Below are 15,360 nucleotides of genomic sequence, written 5' to 3'. Positions count from 1 at the left end.
AAATGAGATGCTCCCTCAGTATTTACTCCACCTTCACAGTAATTTATTCCTATTATGAACTCTAAATTACCAATCATGTGAGTAATAACTTGGTACTGACTTTTAAATTATCCTTATTGGTATAATAAACATCAATTTTATCATAATTTTATTTTTAAATTATTATTTAAGTTAGCATATATTTAAATACTACTTTTACCTTTAATTTTTTTAAATTCAGCTCTTATATTAAATACAACACAAATTTTTAATGTCCAATTCAGTACAATTTCACAAATTACCTGCTGGTGCAACTACCAACCCAATTGTACAGTATTCTCAATAACCCTTTCCTTTCTTACGGTACCTAATATGATGGTGCACCTTATAATCAATGGCATGTTAAAAACTATGGTAATAACATTTATACATACAAAAACAGTAAGAAATATTAAAAGATCTAAAAAGAAAAGTAGAGACAATATAACAAACCTCTCAAAGCTGCTCTGGTGAAGCCAGCTGCTTTCACTGCTGTCATAGGTCTAGTAACTCCATCCTTAAAAGAACAGGAATCATTTAAAAGTATTTACAATTCTGCAAATGACACATACCTTAATATTATCCCAATTTTTAATACTGGTTTTTAATCACTATCTGCGTATTCTGTGCTTCTGCTCCTTTATGTCAATCCTGTTTCTACTTTTGCTTTCCCCTATATATTTAGAACTCCTTGATCTAACTGGGCTTATTCTGTTTGAAAAGAAGAAAAAACTCATAAGTTTTTACATAGCACCTTATAGAGCCTATTATCTGGCTACTCCCCTTCTTTTGGTTGGTATCCTCTATACCCGAGAGAAAGTACAGACATGGCTGTAAGTGACAGCACAACAAAAATGGGCCCCATAGTGCACCATACAAGCAAACCCTCTGTGTACACCCACTGCCTAGTGTGGTCTCATCTGAGACCTCAATAAGACCTGAGATTTTTCCACCAAAGACTTTAAGTCCAACCTCTAGTCCACACTTTAAAGAATCAAGGTCATTATATCAGTGACATCTTTAACATTTTAAAATAACATAATAAAGAAAAGAAAACTTTGATAATATTTTAAGTCACAAGAGAGGTCCCATGCAGAGATACCTGAATAGCCCCTGTCACTGGTCTTCCCATTGATGATGCCAGGGATGTCTTGGACTAGTAAATAGAAAACTTAAGTTAAAATAATTCCAAAGAAAAGCTACACTTAATTTTATAAACAAAGTTATACAAGTTTCATTCATAACTTTTTTCTTCATTCCATTGCTAAATGAATCTAAACATAATTTTTTCCATGTATCATCTGAGGACATAGGATCAAACAGTAAAACTCTAAAGTAGGCAGCAGCAAACTACAACTCTTAGCCTTTGTAAATCAAGTTTCCTTGGAACAGAGTCACGCCCGTCTGTGGCTGCTCGTGCACGAGGAACACACACTGGGCACCTGCAAAAGAGATCGCCTGACCTGGAAAGCCTAAACCACCTGGCCCTTCACAAAAAAACAGTTGCTATCTCCTGTTCTAAAACATTACCAAAAATAAAATTTATGAATAATACATGTGTCGGCTGATTAATAAAAGCATGTTTCATATGACACACTGCTATATTATGCATAAGTCTACTTTCTTCACTCATATGAAGGGACAGCATGAAGGCCTGCCTGGACCTCTAATGCCCTCTAAGAGATATTACCATAAGGACAGGGAAATGCTACCCTTCCTCATTTCTTTTGTGTCTCCATTCCTCTATTATGTCTTGTAAGCTACAACATCAACATTGGGCAACATTGAAAAGATTTACCTTTATGGATTTTTATATAGCATCTTTCCTCCAAAGATCTCAAATAAAAGGCCCAAATATATGCTTTTGAAATTTGTCTTAAAGTTTACTTTTAATGTATTAATCAGCGAGTTTCTTAATATTACAAACATCACTACATTCACATATCTGACTTGACATAAAATGTATGAATGAAATACAAATGAAACTGATTATATTAAAAAATGAAAGGCAGCCAATCAATAAACACAAGGTTTACAAATAGAAAAAAGTAGTAAAATATTTTCTGATATACTTGCAATCAAAATGACTACACTAGTCAAAGCTATTAATCAAATGAGACTTTTATAATATTTATAACTATTCAAAATAGAAAATATCTCCAGGTCATAGACTGAAAGATAGCCAAAATTACTTAGAACTGCCTAAAGTGAACTTAGATATAAGTAAAAGCATCTTAATATTTTCATCCTAAGGAAACCTACCCCATATCCAGTAGCTACAGGTCTAGTAACTGCTGTGCTTGGTATTTTAGCAGTTATCTTGGGGAGGAAAAAAAACCATAGTTAATAGAATTCAGGTTAAGCTATATAATAGAAAACTGAAAAAGAAGTGGGAAATATAGGCTCATCAGTAGAGAAATGTTTATATACTATTTAGAATAATTTCCTTTCAAATTATCCTACACAATCAGGAGCTCAGTAATTTTAGGTATTGAGAAGGAGACTCATTCTAGAACTCACTTTACAGGAGAAGGGAACTCTAGAATGACCTGAGGTGCCAATAGGAGAGGTCAGTTTTCATGGTTGCTTCCATTATTCATCATGCATACCTATCAGTGACAGCCATTAGGGTTAAAAATTGATAGGTTTTGAAGTCAGAGAATCTGGGTTCAAATCTCAGCTCTCCCTCTACTAGCTGACTTTATTTAAACTCTTTGAATCTAAAGTTTCTCACCTTTGAAATAAGGATGTGAGGTATGCTGCTCACAAAACTGTAGTTGAAATAAAAGAGGACCATGTAGGCACAAGTGACCTAAACATGTCAGTTGTTAAGAATATTTGTTTGAAATATTTGATTAAAACATCAATAGAGAAGTCCTACTTTTGGCTATGATAGACTACTGTTTTAAATAATATTGCTATTAAGAATTAAAAAGCTGGGGACAAAAATATTTTGTAAAATATTAGTTTGAATATATTAGAGAGCCATTAAGACAGTGAAGAGGCCCTGGCTGATTGGCTCAGTGGTATACCATCGGCCTGGCATGTAGAAGTCCCAGGTTCAAGTCCCCACCAGGGCACATAGGAGAAGTGCCCCATCTGCTTCTCCACCTCTCCCCTTCTACTTTCTCTCTATCTATCTCTTCCCCTCCAGCAGCCAAGGTTCCACTGGAGCAAAGTTGGCCCGGGCTCTGAGAATGGCTCCATGGCCTCTGCCTCTGGTGCTAGAAAGGCTCTGGTTGCAATGGAGCAACACCCCAGATGGGCAGAGCATCGCCCCCTAGTGGGCTTGCTGGGTGGATCCCAGTAGGGCGCATGTGGGAGTCTGTCTCTCTGCCTCTCCACTTCTCACTTCAGAAAAATACAGGAAAAAAAAAAAAAAAGACAGTGAAGAATTACAAGGTCTCCAGATAAGGGAAGGGGAAGGCAGGTGAGGCAAGCCTACAATAGGGTCTGCTGTTCTACAGGCATCTGCTAGTTCCAAAGGAATGGCTGAGAAGCTGTATGTAGATTTTTGTAGACTCACAGGTCTGAGGAGATAAACAGTGGCATTGGGGCCTGCCAAAGTAGTTGCCCTTCCTTGTAAGCCTCCCAGCTGTAGACTGTGACTTCAAAAAGCTAAGACTGAAAAGTAGGTTGGAGGTATACCAGGCCTCATAAGGACTGAAGTCCAATTCAGGATCATCTCAAACTCTACTGGATTAAAATGATCCAGGATTCTATACTTGATCTTAGCCAAAAGGTAAATAGTGACGGAAGGAGACTTGTTTTGGGGTGGTGAATACACAATACAATATACAAATAATATATTATAGAATTGTACACCCAAAACCTATATGATTTTATGAACCAATGTCACCCCAATACATTCTTTTTCTTTTCAATTTAGTGAGAGGCAGGGAGGCAGGTAGGCAGAGAGACAGACTCCCACATGCACCCCAACCAGATCCACCCAACAAGCCCCCTACAGGGCGATGCTCTGTTCATCTGGGGCCACTGCTCCATTGCTCAGCAACTGAGCTATATTCAGGTCCTGAGGTGAGGCCATGTAGCCAGCCTCAGCACCTGGGGCCAACTTGTTCGAATTGAGCCATGGCTGCAGGAGAGGGATGGTGGAGAAGCAGATGGTTGCTTCTCTGTGCCCCGACCAGGAATCGAACCCTGGACTTCCACACACTGGGAAGATGCTCTACACAGCTGAGCCTACCCCAACAAATTCAATTTTTAAAAAAATCACACACGGCCCTGGCCGGTTGGCTCAGCGGTAGAGCGTCGGCCTAGCATGCGGAGGACTCGGGTTCGATTCCCGGCCAGGGCACACAGGAGAAGCGCCCATTTGCTTCTCCACCCCTCCGCCATGCCTTCCTCTCTGTCTCTCTCTTCCCCTCCTGCAGCCAAGGCTCCATTGGAGCAAAGATGGTCCAGGCGCTGGGGATGGCTCTGTGACCTCTGCCTCAGGCGCTAGAGTGGCTCTGGTCGCAACATGGCGACGCCCAGGATGGGCAGAGCATTGCCCCCTGGTGGGCAGAGTGTCGCCCCACGGTGGGCGTGCCGGGTGGATCCTGGTCCGGCGCATGCGGGAGTCTGTCTGACTGTCTCTCCCTGTTTCCAGCTTCAGAAAAATGCAAAAAAAAAAAATCACACACGCACAAAAAGGTGATCCAGGATTCCTAGTGCCCTAGTGACATAAGCACGAGTAAATTCTCCTCTCTAGCAAAGAATAAGATCACCCAGGGCTGTGTTAGCCAATAAAACTTTTTCTGCAGTGATAGAAACATTCCCTCTCTGCCCTATCTTATGAAATTGCCACTAGCCACACATGACTGCTGAGCATTTGAAACCTGGTGGGTGTAACAAGGATCTGAATTTTAAAATTTTATTTAATTTTAAATAATTTAAATGTAAACAGCCACATGTGGCTAGTGGCTAGCGGCTATTATACTGGACAACACAGACATATAGCTTTAAATTATCTCTAAAATTTTTCATTCACAATGTCTGGCATTCAATTAAAAACAACCAGGCATATAGGAGGCAAGACTCCCTAACCAAAAGTGAAGAAAACAAAAGACTGAGAGGAAACCCGGAGGTGATATATACAGTGAAAATATCTAATTACACTGTAACATAACTATGCTTAATATGTTCAATGAACTAAAAGACAAGATTGATCATTTCAACAGAGAATGGGAAGGAAGTATAACAAAAGAATGAAAATTCTAGAACTGAAAAATAGCTGAAAATAATGCAAAATTCTAGCATTTTCCAGGAAGTAGTAAGATATTAATTTATACTAGACTTTAATAAGTTAAAGATGTGCTCATTTTGGCAGCACATGTACTAAAATTGGAATGATAAGAGAAGATTAGCATGGCCCCTGCACAAGGATGATACACAAATTTGTGAAACATTACAAAAAATAATAAGTTAAAGATGAGTCTTATAATCTTTAGGAAAACACTAAAAGAATGGATAAAGATGTAAAAACTCACGAGATAACACTGGGGGTCATAGAATAATAAAAAAAACAAACAAAAGAAGGCAAGAAAAAAATGAAATAAAAGAGGCAGAAAATTGAAGAAACAAAAAGTAAGAAAATAAATTTTAGCCAAGCCAGTAATGTAAATAGACTAAATACTTCACTAAAATAATGATTATCAGACTATTTAAAAAGCAAAACTTAATTACTTGCTGTTAATAAGAAACATATCTTAAATATATGAACATGAAGAAGTTGGATTTTAAAGACTGGGAAAGACATCATGTAAACACTGGACAAAAGAGAGCTGGTATAGCTGTATCAACATACCAATATCTGAAAAAGTAGACAAGCAGCATTACTAGAGATAGATATTTCATAACAATAAAAGGTTCAATTTACTACAAATATAACATTTATAAATATTTTTTGCCTCAAATATATAAAGCAAAAAACTAAAAGGAGAAATATATCCACAATCATAATGTAAAAATTGACCACAGAGCAGTTAATAGCCCCCTCTCCCAAATCAGTAAAAATATAAGACCCTTAAACATTAAAAAAACTTGACCTGACAGATAACCAATCTCAAAAAAAACTCAAAAAGATTGGGTCTCAGGACTTTTTTCTATGAGAACAAACTGCAAGAAAGAGATTTCTTTTTTGGACGGAATTACTACTTCTTTTAACTACTTACAAATAACTAATTTTTTTTAAGCGTCATCCTATCTCTTCAGACAGAGTGGGTCCTATCCATCTTTTCCTTTATTCACCTTACACCCTCACCTGTCATAAATTTCCTCCCATATCTCAAGGTCAGTTTAACTGTACATACCCTTTAATATTCAATAGTAAATTTTTCCTAACCAATCTTTTCTGATTGTCCCAGTGACAAACCACCTTTCTTTATGTACCCATAACAACTTACACTCTTTCTTACAGAACTTTCTATACTTCACTATTTCATGTAGTACCAACATTGTTTGTTTTCTTCTTTTTTTTTAAAGTGAGAGGAGGGGAGGTAGTGAGGCAGACTCCCATATATGCCTTAATGGGGATCTACCTGACAACCCCATCTAGGTCTTGATGCTCAAGTACTGAGATATTTTTAGTGCCTGAGGCTGTTGTGCTCCAAAAGAACTATCCTCAGTGCCTGGGGCTATGCTAGAACCAATCAAGCCACTGGCTATGGGAGGGGAAGTGGAAGAAAAAGGGGAGAGGAAGGGCAAAAGAAGCAGATGGTCATTTCTCCTGTGTGCCCTGACTGGAGATTGAACCCAGGACGTCAATATGCTGGGCTGACGCTCTATCCACTGAGCTACCCTCCAGGGCCCTTGTTTGTTTTCAACTATAAAAGAAGCTTGGCATATTCCATGTACTGTACAAGTCAGATGTCTATGCTTTGCATGACACACAAAAATTTTAATACTGAAAAAAATAAATTTAGCAATTTATGTACTGGTAGAATTCTATTAATAAAGGTTCATTAATCCGAGGGAGGAGTAATTTGTAAATTAAGGGGCAAAGTTTTCAAAGATCAATATTCATGTAATTTTAAAAATTAGAAAGGCAAATATTTTTTAAACAATGAATGATTTAGGTAAACCTAAACCAAGGCTTACATAAATAATATTTATATTCTTAAACGCATAAAAAATTCTTTGATCTAAAATACAACTATGAAACACTGCTGAAAGAAATGAAAGAAAACACAAACAAATGAAAAGACATCCCATGTTCATGAACCAGAAAACTTAATATTGTTAAGATGTCTATACTACCAAAAGGAATATATAGATTCAGTCCAATCCCTACCAAAATCCCAATGCCAGTTCTTGAAAAAAGTAGAAAACTTCATCCTAAAATTAAATTAGAATCTCAAGGGACCCTGAATAGCCAAAAATAATTTTAAAAAAGAAAAGCAAAGTTGGGGAATTCATACTTCCTTATTTCAAAAGAGATTACAAAGCTACAGTAACAAAAATAGTGTGGCAGTGGCATAAAAACAGGAAAACAGACCGATGAATCAGAATAAAGAGCCCAGAAAAAATTCTTGTGTATATGGTCAAATGATCTTCAACAAGTGTGCCAAGACCACATAATGAGGATAGGTCAGTCTTTCCAACAAGTGACGGTAGAAAAACTGGATTATCTACATGTGAAAGAATCAAGTTAGATTCTTATCTTACACCACAGAGAAAAGTTAACACTAAGTAGATAAAAGGTCTAAACATAAGACCTAAAACTAAGACTTCTAGAAGAAAACATTAAAAAAAAGTTTAATGACATTGGACTTAGCAAGAATTTATTGAATCTGATACCAAAAGCACAAGCAACAAAAGCAAAGTAGACAAATAGAATTACATAAAACCAAAAATTTTGTGCATCAAAGAACACAACACATTGAAAAGACAACCTACAGAATGGCATAATATATACTGCTCACAAAAAATAGGCTATCTTTCAAAATGAAGTGGTAGAATATCCCCTAATTTTTGTGAGCTGTATGTATGCAAATCATGTATCTGATAAGGAGTTTATATCCAGAATATATACAGAATTCCTAGAAAACAGAAAATGGGGATGGTGTAGGTGGACATTACAACTCCAACCTCCCAAAACCAAAGTGGATTACAAGTTAACTTAGGAACAATCATCTTGAAAAACCAACTTTAGACTAAACTAAGAGGAATCTATAACTAAGCATCACCGAAGAAATCACAATGAACTGGTAGGAAGGGTGGAGATGCGGAAAGGGCTGCCCTGCTCCCAGGAGCTAGAGGCAGCCTGGAAGATTTCTCATGGCAGGGTGGGTTGCCTGGAGAGTTGTGGGTTCTCAGCCCCAGGACCAAAACCCTAGCCTGGAGCCCCAGAGACTAGAGGAGGCGTATGAACAGTATTTAGCTGAAATAAGAGCCGGGTTACTATTTGCGGGAGAGAGACAGAACTCTCAGACTCAGGCTTCATCTTAAAGGGACCATGCAGAAAACCTCGTTCACAGCCACTTAACCTGGGGCTCCGGAAGCGGGAAGCACTGAGAGGACTGGAGTTACAAGGGGCACAGGGAGAGACTGAGGGGGACAGCCACCCTGACCCCTGTACTGGGTCACTCCCCAAACCTAAAGTGACTATTTTTCCTGGGGAATCAAGCCAGGAAAGTGAAGCAATTACCCCAACCACCAGAGGCTCTCCTGCTCCAGTCAGTGCAAAGAGACACTTAGAAGCAGGGGGTGAATCAGGGACACAGGTTTTGAGGGCTGAAGTCTGGCCTATACCACCCCCTCAAACTGCTGAGTACCCTCCGAAGAGTGGAAGGGCTCGGCTGTGACGGTAGCCAAGGTACCTGGCCCACATGGCAGCAGGGAGCAGAGCCCAGCAAAGACAGCTCACACAGCAGTGGTAAGGGGCAGAGCTCGGTAAGGTCAGAATTCCCCCATGCCTGTGGGCAGCCCAGGCTGCAGCCCGTAAGCACGCACACCAGTAGTGCTGGTGCCTGAGGAGGGGGCTGCAGCAGGCAGCCAGTGGAAGACCACACCTCGGGAATAGAGATGTGACACACTCTGGCCAAGAGTAGATAAAAGCCAGCCTAGGAGTGCAGCTGATATTTACAACAGCATCAGGGCCCAGCAGAGGCAGCCACAAATTCTGGATTGCCTATAGTTCCAAGAAGGTTGCTAAGAGTCATAAGCAGTGACCCCCACTGGTCTGTGCCAGGTTCCAGCCAGGGAAAGCCAGGGCTGGCACATCCAGCGGCCAGATACGAAGAGCATCAGCTCAGGACTTAACCCTAGTTAGAGTGGAATCATAAGGAAAAGCTCCTCACACCTGACCCAGCTAAAGCATAAAAAATGCTGACACAAATAGCAAAAAGAGCAGTAGCAGCAGACAAATAGTCCACAGCAGATTATAAACAACAGCTTAGACCAACTGAAGATCTAGAAACAACACAACTGAAAGCTAGAGGCAAACAACACCAACCCTATACTCAGCTAGCTACACAAACAATACATCCAGAAAAGCAGTCTATACAGAGACAAAATGGGAAGACAGAGAAATGTAATTAAAATTAATCATCAAGAGAAAAGCCCAGAAAAAGAACTGAATAAAATGGAAATAACCAAGATACCAGATGCAGAGTTTAGAATAATGATTGTTAGGATGCTCAAGGATCTTAGTGCAACAATAGATGGACATAATGAACACCTAAACAAAGAGATAACAAGCATCAAAAAGGACATTGAAATCATTAAAAAGAATCAGACAGCCCTGGCCGGTTGGCTCAGCGGTAGAGCGTCGGCCTAACGTGCGGAGGACCCGGGTTCGATTCCCGGCCAGGGCACACAGGAGAAGCGCCCGTTTGCTTCTCCACCCCTCCGCCGCGCTTTCCTCTCTGTCTCTCTCTTCCCCTCCCGCAGCCAAGGCTCCATTGGAGCAAAGATGGCCCGGGCGCTGGGCATGGCTCTGTGGCCTCTGCCTCAGGCGCTAGAGTGGCTCTGGTCGCAATATGGCGACGCCCAGGATGGGCAGAGCATCGCCCCCTGGGGGGCAGAGCACTGCCCCTGGTGGGCGTGCCGGGTGGATCCCGGTCGGGCGCATGCGGGAGTCTGTCTGACTATCTCTCCCTGTTTCCAGCTTCAGAAAAATGAAAAAAAAAAAAAAAAAAAAAAAGAATCAGACAGAAATGACAAACACATCAGAAATGAAGACTACACTAGAAGGAATTAAAAGCAGGCTGGATGAAGCAGAGGACTGAATCAGTGATTTAGAGGACAAGATAAGCGACAGCATGGAAGCAGAACAGCAAAAGGGAAAGAGGATCAAAGTCTGAGATAACTCTAAGAGAGCTCTGTGACAACATGAAGAAAACAACATCCGCATAATAGGGATTCCTGAAGAAGAGAGAGAACAAGGGAGAGAGAACCCAATTGAAGAAATCATTGCTGAAAACTTCCCAAAAATGATGCAGGAAAAAGTTCAAGAAGCACAGAGAATCCCATTAAAGAGCAACCCAGAGACCTACACCAAGCACATCATAATTAAAATACCAAAGCTAAGAGATAAATAAAGAATACTAAAAGCTGCAAGAGAAAAGCAGTCAATCACTTACAAAGGAGCCTCCATAAGGATGACATCCGACTTTTCAACAGAAACACTTAAGACCAGAAGGGAATGGCAAGAAATATTCAAAGTAATGCAGAACAACAGCCTATAACCAAGACTTCTTTATCCAGTAAGGCTATTGTTTAAAATTGAAGGAGAAATAAAAAAGCTTCCCAGACAAAAACAACAACAACAACAACAACAACAAAAAAAACTCAAGAAATTCATTACAACCAAATCAATACTGCAAAAAATGTTAAGGGGCTGTTGTAAACAGAACAAAGATAAAAATATATATAGTAAAAGAAGAATGTAGATTTAAGAATAAAATGGCAATAAAAAACTACATATCAATAATAACCTTAAATGTAAAAGGAATAAATGCTCCAATCAAAAGACAAGGTAGCTGCATGGATAAGAAAACAGGACCTGTACATATGCTGTCTACAAGAGACCACCTCAAAACAAAAGATACACATAGACTGAAAGAAAGGGATGGAAAAAGATATTTCATGCAAATGGAAATGAAAATCAAAAGCTGGAATAGCAATACTTATATCTGACAAAACAGACTTTAAAACAAAGGCTATATAGTAAGGGATAAAGAAGGTCACTACATAATGATAAAGGGAGCCATCCAACAGGAAGATATAACCATTATAAATATCTATGCACCTAATAGAGGAGCACCTAAATATATAAAGCAGATTTTGATGGACATAAAGGGCGATATCAACAGCAATACCATAAGAGTAGGGCATTTCAATACTCCACTAACATCACTGGATAGATACTCAAGAAAGAAAATTAATGAAGAAACAGCAGCCTTAAAAGACACACTAGATCAGGGGTTGGGAACCTATGGCTCATGAGCCAGGTGTGGCTCTTTTGATGGCTGCAACTGGCTTGCAGACAAATCTTTAATAAAAAAATAATAACATTAAAAATATAAAACATTCTCATGTATTACAATCCATTCATTTCATACCGCTCATGTTTATGGTTGCAGGTGGCTGGAGCCAATCAAGCTGTCCTCCTGGACAACACCGAATTTTTATTGGATAATGCGTAATGTACACAGGTCATTGTATGGCTCTCATGGAATTACTTTTTAAAATATGTGGCATTGGCCCTGGCCGGTTGGCTTGGTGGTAGAGCGTTGGCCTGGCGTGCAGAAGTCCCAGGTTCGATTCCCGGCCAGGGCACATAGGAGAGGCACCCATCTGCTCCCCCACCCCTCCCCCTCTCCTTCCTCTCTGTCTCTTTCTTCCCTTCCCGCAGCTAAGGCTCCATTGGAGCAAAAGATGGCCTGGGCGCTGGGGATGGCTCCTTGGCCTCTGCCCCAGGCGCTAGAGTGGCTCTGGTCGCGACAGAGCGACGCCTTGGATGAGCAGAGCATCGCCACCTGGTGGGCGTGCTGGGTGGATCCCGGTCAGGCGCATGCAGGAGTCTGTCTGACTGCCTCCCGGTTTCCAGCTTCAGAAAAATACAAAAAAAAAAAAAGAAAGAAAGAAAATATGGCGTTCATGCCTCTCTCAGCCAAAAAGGTTCCCGACCCCTGCACTAGATCAACTGGATTTAATAGATATCTTCAAAACCTTTCCCCCTAAAGCAGCAGAATATGCATTCTTTTCAAGTGCTCATGGTACATTCTCTGGGATAGACTCACATGTCAGAACACAAAATGAGTCTCAATAAATTTAAGAAGACTGAAATCATATCGAACATCTTCTCTGATCACAATGGCATGAAACTAGAAATCAACTACAATAGAAAAACTGAAAAATACTCAAACACTTGGAAACTAAATAGCATGTTATTAAATAATGAATGGGTTAACAATGAGATCAAGGAAGAAATAAAAAATTTCCTTGAAACAAATGAAAATGAGCATACAACAACTCAAAATTTATGGGACACAGCAAAAGCAGTCCTGAGAGGGAAGTTCATAGTATTACAGGCATATCTTAAGAAGCAAAAAAAGCTCAAATAAACAACTTAACCCTCCATCTAAAAGAACTAAAAAAGAAAAGCAAGTAAAACCCAGAGGAAGTAGAAGGAAGAAAATAATAAAGATCAGAGCAAAAATAAATGACATAGAAGCTAAAAAAACAATACAAAGGATCAATGAAACAAAAAGCTGGTTCTTTCAAAAGGCAATCAAGATCAACGAACCTTTAACTAACTAGACTCACCTAGAAAAAAATGAGAGAGGATTCAAATAAATAAAATTAGAAATGAGAGTGGAGAATTAACAACTGACACAGCAGAAACACAAAGGATTGTAAGAAAATACTATGAAGAACTGTATGTCCCAAAATTAGACAACCTAGGTGAAATGGACAAATGCCTTGAAACATATAATCTTTCAAACATAAATCTGGAAAAATCAGAAAACCTAAACAGACTAATTACAACAAATGAGCAAAACAGTAATCAAAAAACTCTCAACAAACAAACACCCTGGGCCAGATGGCTTCACAGGCGAATTCCACCAAACATTCAAAGAAGAACTAACTCCTATCCTCAAGCTATTTCAAAAAATTCAAGAGGAGGGAAGACTTCCAAGCTTCTTATGAGGCGAGCATAAATCTGATTCCAAAACCAGGCAAAGACAATACAAAGAAAGAAAATTATAGGCCAATATCCCTGATGAATTTAGATGCTAAAATTCTCAACAAAATATTAGAGCAAATTGGATCCAGAAATACATGAAAAACATCATATACCATGATCAAGTGGGATTTATTCTGGGGAGACATAGCAGGTACAATATTCACAAGTCAATCAATGTTATTCATCATATAAACAAAAGGAAGGAGAAAAACCACCTGATAATATCAATAGATGCAGAAAAAGCATTTGATAAAATCCAGCACCCATTTATGATTAAAACTCTCAGCAAAGTGGAAATACAGGGAAAATACCTCAACATGATAAAGGCCATCTATGACAGACCCACAGCCAATATCATACTCAATGGGCAAAAGTTAAAAGCAATCCCCTTAAGATCAGTAACAAGGCAGGGATGTCCACTTTCACCACTCTTATTCAACTTAGTTCTGGAAGTCCTAGCCACAGCAATCAGATAAGAATTAGAAATAAAAGACATCCAAATTGGAAAAGAAGAAGTAAAACTATCATTATTTGCTGATGATATGATACTGTACATAGAAAACCCTAAAGTCACAGTCAAAAAACTACTGGACCTGATAAATGAATTCAGCAAGGTGGCAGGATATAAAATTAATACTCAGAAATCAGAGGCATTTTTATACACCAACAATAAACTGTCTGAAAGAGAAATAAAAAAAATAAAGTACCTAGGAGTAATTTTTTTTTTTTTTCATTTTTCTGAAGCTGGAAACAGGGAGAGACAGTCAGACAGACTCCCGCATGCGCCCGACTGGGATCCACCCAGCACGCCCACCAGGGGCGACGCTCTGCCCACCAGGGGGCGATGCTCTGCCCATCCTGGGCGTCGCCATGTTGCAACCAGAGCCACTCTAGCGCCTGGGGCAGAGGCCACAGAGCCATCCCCAGCGCCCGGGCCATTTTTGCTCCAATGGAGCCTTGGCTGCGGGAGGGGAAGAGAGAGACAGAGAGGAAGGTGCGGCGGAGGGGTGGAGAAGCAAATGGGCGCTTCTCCTGTGTGCCCTGGCCGGGAATTGAACCCGGGTCCTCCGCACGCCAGGCCGACACTCCACCGCTGAGCTAACCGGCCAGGGCTCTAGGAGTAAATTTAACCAAGGAAACTAAAGACTTGTACTCGGAAAATTATAAAACATTGATAAAAGAAATCAAGGCCCTGGCCAGTTGGCTCAGCGGTAGAGCATTGGCCTGGTGTGCAGGAGTCCTGGGTTTGATTCCTGGCCAGGGCACACAGGAGAGGTGCCCATTTGCTTCTCCACCCTTCCCCCTCTCCTTCCTCTCTGTCTCTCTCTTCCCCTTCCACAGCCGAGGCTCCACTGGAGCAAAGATGGCCCAGTCGCTGGGGATGGCTCCTCGGCCTCTGCCCCAGGCACTAGAGTGGCTCTGGTCACAACAGAGCGACACCCCGGAGGGGCAGAGCATCGCCCCCTGGTGGGCAGAGCGTCGCCCCCTGGTGGGCGTGCCAGGTGGGTCCCCGTCGGCACATGCGGGAGTCTGTCTGACTGCCTCCCCATTTCCAGCTTCGGAAAAATGAAAAAAAAAAAAAAGAAGAAGAAATCAAGGAAGATACAAACAAGTGGATGCATATACCATGTTTATGGATAAGAAGAATAAACATCATTAAAATGTCTATATTACCCAAAGCAATTTATAAATTCAATGCAATTTCTACTAAAATACCAATGACATACTTTAAAGATATAGAACAAATATTTTAAAAATTTATATGGAACCAAAATAGAACACGAATAGCCTCAGTAATCTTGAAAAAGAATAAAGTGGGTGGTATCACACTTCCTGATATCAATTTATACTACAAGTCCATTGTACTCAAAACAGCCTGGTACTGGCATAAGAACAGGCATATCGATCAATGGAACAGAACAGAGAACCCAGAAATAAACCCACACCTTTATGGCCAACTGATATTTGACAAAGGTGGTAAGAGCATACAATGGAGTAAAAACAGTCAACTCTTTAACAAATGGTGTTGGGAAAATTGGACAGCTACCTAAAAAAAAATGAAACTAGACCACCAACTTACACCATTCATAAAAATAAACTCAAAATAGATAAAAGACTTAAATGTAAGTTGTGAAACCATAAGCATC

The 15,360-nt window shown here is 40.1% G+C and overlaps 1 protein-coding gene and 2 non-coding genes across 8 annotated transcripts in view; 2 read left to right on the top strand and 1 right to left on the bottom strand.

Moving 5' to 3' along the window:
* The window catches only part of IFT88 (intraflagellar transport 88), a 154,045-nt gene that overhangs the window by 103,039 nt on the left and 35,646 nt on the right, over window positions 1-15,360 (bottom strand). For 4 of the 6 annotated variants that reach the window (XM_066258992.1, XM_066258993.1, XM_066258994.1 and 1 more), the window contains 3 exons: window positions 2,281-2,337; window positions 1,121-1,174; window positions 472-535 (listed from right to left, as the gene is read on the bottom strand). In XM_066258992.1, the coding sequence (XP_066115089.1) occupies window positions 472-535; window positions 1,121-1,174; window positions 2,281-2,337 (175 nt within the window). The remainder of the gene's footprint in view (window positions 1-471; window positions 536-1,120; window positions 1,175-2,280; window positions 2,338-15,360) is intronic. The other 2 variants (XM_066258995.1, XM_066258997.1) reach the window with 1 other exon arrangement.
* On the top strand, window positions 5,335-5,440 carry LOC136327920 (U6 spliceosomal RNA). The gene has a single exon (XR_010729975.1). It is a non-coding gene; the product is annotated as a U6 spliceosomal RNA (small nuclear RNA).
* Window positions 9,761-9,836, top strand: TRNAV-AAC (transfer RNA valine (anticodon AAC)). Its single transcript has one exon. It is a non-coding gene; the product is annotated as a tRNA-Val (tRNA).

The sequence above is a fragment of the Saccopteryx bilineata genome, chromosome 2 (genome assembly GCF_036850765.1).
Source record: "Saccopteryx bilineata isolate mSacBil1 chromosome 2, mSacBil1_pri_phased_curated, whole genome shotgun sequence".
Taxonomy (NCBI): Eukaryota; Metazoa; Chordata; class Mammalia; order Chiroptera; family Emballonuridae; genus Saccopteryx; species Saccopteryx bilineata.
The sequence above is the reverse complement of the archived record's forward strand: the minus strand, read 5'-3'. Positions and strand labels throughout refer to the sequence as shown.